Raw genomic sequence first — 4,120 nt, 5'->3', positions numbered from 1 at the left:
TTCGACTCGGACACGCTTAGTCCGCGGGCCATGCATTCGCTACGCAGCTCCGCCGACGATAACTGTTGTAACGTTTTACCAGTCATTATGTACGATTAAATTACAAATGCTGTCGTTAAGCTGTTGGTCGGTGGGGTAGCTTGTGTTTGGTGTGTGTACGTGGTTTAGAGACTTTTTTTTTTTTTGTGAGCTAGATGGTAATGTTCACTGGGAATCCTAGCTAACCGGCAAACACACTCCTGGCTAACAGTCTTAATATTAACTTAATATAAGCAATCTACCGAGGTATGTGTCAGCGTGAAAAACTCTTACCTTTTCGCTGACTTGAGGCGATGATTCCTCTGCGGGGAGCCAATTTGACGTGGCTACGACGGTGGTGGCGGGTGAATCCGCGGTGAGCCGGTCGGTGGTTGGTTATCAACTTATAATTTATAACAAACACAATTTGATAATGGTGGCGTTTATTTTCCTTTTTTTGTTTTACACGGATATAGAAGTAGTTAGATGTGTTGACGACTGTTAGTTGTACATAATAATGGTTGATAAGCATTTATAGTGGAAATTTCATCTCCAATTTTTCTCCGTTTGGATCTATAACTTTTTATCATTTTAGAGTGCATAAAGTATTATGATGTACAAAAAAAATCTATATGGGAAATAAAAACATACAAATTAATTAGACTTTGCTATCGGGTTGAATGACGTTACTCATAAAAACAAGCAAAAACAATGGTGATATAAAAGTGATAGGATTCTCTGTCACGGTCACGTGTATGAATAATTTGCATAGGTACCTTATAATAAATGAGGGCACCTATTAAGCTAGGGACACACTGTTCACACGCCACGTGTTAACACGCCGATAATTTTAAACCGCGTGTTAACCCGTTTATTTTTCAATATTATTCGGTTTTGTGATTATATTTATAACACGCAACGTGTTCCCACTCGATTCCACGCCACGCGTTTCAAACAATTTTGAAAAATGTGTGACGTGTGATAGTAAAATACGACATTTTACTCCAGACATCGGTTGATGGCAGGCATGCAATTGGTTAATCATTTATTTTCAGTTAGTTTCTTAAATATAATACATATTTTATAATGTCTTCATTTGAAGAGTCGTTAATTGAAAATGTCCGCGAACACAAGTCTTTATACAATGTTTTTTCCGCCGATTATAAAGATCAGAACATTCGTAAAGAGGCATGGGAAGAGATTGATAAAAATCTACAAATGTCAGGTAAGATATTAATATTTTAATATATAAATATTTAAATAACTCTTTTTTAAACATCGAATTAATAATATTATTAATAATATGAAATAATACTTGTATATTGAATATTGATACAAATTGATATATTATACACGTTAAACCTATGATACTACCTATGAAGTTATTATACACCATATTAAAAATAAATGTATACATGTTTATTATTTTTTTATTTATTGTATACAAATAATAAGGAATAATTTTTAATTTAAAATAATTTGAACAAGGAACACATTTTGTTATTAAGAATCGTTGATCAAATATTAATTCGTCCTCTCCGAATCATCTCGTACTACCATGGTACTGCCCCAACAGATGACAAAAAAAAATCTTTATACTTCTCGCGTATTTCAAATGATTTTTGAGTGCTATTCCCTCTTAAAGGTTCCATATTTTCAAGAACTTCGGTACTTTCATAATTATTTGTTTCATCCAATTGAAAATCATGGCTTTGGCATAACATATTATGAAGACAACATGCAGCAAGTACTATGTTGTCTACGGACTTAGGTTGCACTTGAATATTTGTTCTGAATACTCGCCAACGATTTGAAAGTATTCCAAACGCGTTTTCCACAACACGTCTTGCACGAGAGAGTCGGTAGTTAAAAATTTTGTTTCCTTCATTACCACCCAAAGTTACCCTACTATATGGTCTCATAAAATATGGCTTCAAGGGAAATGCCTCATCTGCAACAATTACGTATGGCATTGGGTCTCCATTTTCTTCAATTGGTGTATCAGGTGGAACATCTAATGTATCATTTTCTAACGCTTTCCCTAACGCTGATTTAGCAAATACATTTCCATCAGAATTCCGACCATAAGAACCCACATCAATAGTTATAAACCTATAGTGAGCATCTACCAAAGCAAGTAAGACGATCGAATTTACTCCTTTATAATTAAAATATGCCGATCCACCATTTATAGGACATTGAATATAAATGTGTTTACCGTCAAGAGATCCTATACAATTGGGAAAATTCCATATTTCTTTATTTCCCTGCCAATCATCTTTGGTGGGTTTCGGCATGTAGATGGGTCTTAATGTTTTCCAAATAACCTCACAGACTTCTTCAACGATTTCTCTGGTTGTGCTAAACCCCAGACGAAAACTGAAGTCTAAAGACCTATAAGATTCCCCGGTGACCAAAAATCTGTAAATATTAAAAAGTTTAAATAAGAATGTTATACTTAAAATTTAATATTAAAATAATAATTTATTTATAATTAGTTAATTATAAGATATTTTTTTACACTAAAAAATTAGCTACAAAATATAATAGGAAAAAGGTATGATGACCTAAAAACTAAAAATGAATGGCAATACAAAATTACCTTAATAATTTTCAAATATATTACAACTATAATAATTATTTATTATTCAAAGATATAAGAATAATGCAAAATATATATTGAACAATAAATGTGTTTTCACCGTAATGTATATAGTATTATTTACGACTATTATTTACAATTCAATTTTAGTATAAAATTATTAATATTAATTATTAATTCGTGCTTATGAAAAATTAAAAATATTCACTTTATATGAAATAAATTCATAAATCATCAAACAAGTAGTAAAATATTTTTTGTAATAGCTGAAAAGTGTAAGTCAGAATGGACTAAATTGCGAAATTGTTTTCTAAATGCTATCAGAAGACGTAGAAGTAAGACAAGTGGTCAAGCTACCAAGAATATTCCACCTTGGAGGTTTTCCCAACAAATGGAATTTATATTGCCCTTTTTGGAAAACCGAGAGTAATATAATATAATATTATAATAGATAAATTTAATATAATATGGAGGGTGCAGTACTGTATAGGAAGACTTGACAAACTAAATAACTTTTTTTCTAATCAATATATTTTAATTTTTTTCATTCTTTTTTAATACCTAAGAGAAATAAAAATATAAATCTGATATGAAATTATCAATTTGTAAATTTGATTATTAGAAAAATGCTGATTGTAAAAACATGTATTTAAGCTTATTGTAGTTTGTCGTTTAAAATTTTTTTTAAATCTCATTATTTTTTTTTAAAATACTTTAAAATACTTTTCAAATTAATAAGCTATTTCAAAAAATTTACATTTTATATAAATGTATTAAAAAATGAACCACTTAGTTAACTCGAGTTACACCGAAAACCAAAATCGATTTAGTCGAGGTCTGTTGCATAAAAATAACGAAACTTTATATCGAATACTAATCGTACAGGTAAACACGCACACACAAAAAATGAAATAAAAATAATAATAAATAAAATCTATATATTCAAAGCTCCGCTCAGAATCAAAAATGTTGAATTATACGTATATCTCATAAGTCAATAAATTATATATAGATTATTGATTGCAACAAAATTAAATTAATTTGTTAGGTCTTCCTGTTCCACCCTGCATAACAATAGATAAATATGCATAAGACAGTTTAATATTATTTTATTTTATTTAAATATAATTTTAGAGTATATAGTAATTTAGAAACTGGTTCCTCCCCGAGTAGTATACAGAAACCAAACGCTGATGATTTTTCAGAAAAAACTGGTAATACTTCCTTCAATTTAAGTGCTGAATCACAGCCAGATACAATAAGCAATTCAGATGTAGACAACAGTTTGGAATCCAAAAAAGAAATTTCTATGAAAAGAAAAAAACCAGATCATGCTGAAGAGTTGGTTGATATATTGAGGGAAACTGCATCCATAAGAAAAGAAAGATATGAAAAAAAGCAATTTTCTGGGCATGATGATGTGGAGCTCTTTTACCTAAGTATGGCTAAAATAGCAAAACGTTTATCTAAGGCAAAGGAGGCTAAACTTCGTATGGAAAT

The 4,120-nt window shown here is 30.3% G+C and overlaps 1 protein-coding gene across 1 annotated transcript; it reads left to right on the top strand.

Moving 5' to 3' along the window:
* The first annotated feature begins 1,104 nt into the window (after positions 1–1,104).
* LOC132944747 (uncharacterized) lies at positions 1,105–3,050 on the top strand. Its single transcript, XM_061014232.1, has 2 exons — positions 1,105–1,243; positions 2,887–3,050. The coding sequence occupies exons 1-2, from the start codon at positions 1,105–1,107 to the stop codon at positions 3,048–3,050; spliced, it is 303 nt and encodes a 100-aa protein (XP_060870215.1).
* Positions 3,051–4,120: the final 1,070 nt, after the last annotated feature.

Source organism: Metopolophium dirhodum, chromosome 5 (genome assembly GCF_019925205.1).
Source record: "Metopolophium dirhodum isolate CAU chromosome 5, ASM1992520v1, whole genome shotgun sequence".
Classification (NCBI taxonomy): domain Eukaryota; kingdom Metazoa; phylum Arthropoda; class Insecta; order Hemiptera; family Aphididae; genus Metopolophium; species Metopolophium dirhodum.
The sequence above is the reverse complement of the archived record's forward strand: the minus strand, read 5'-3'. Positions and strand labels throughout refer to the sequence as shown.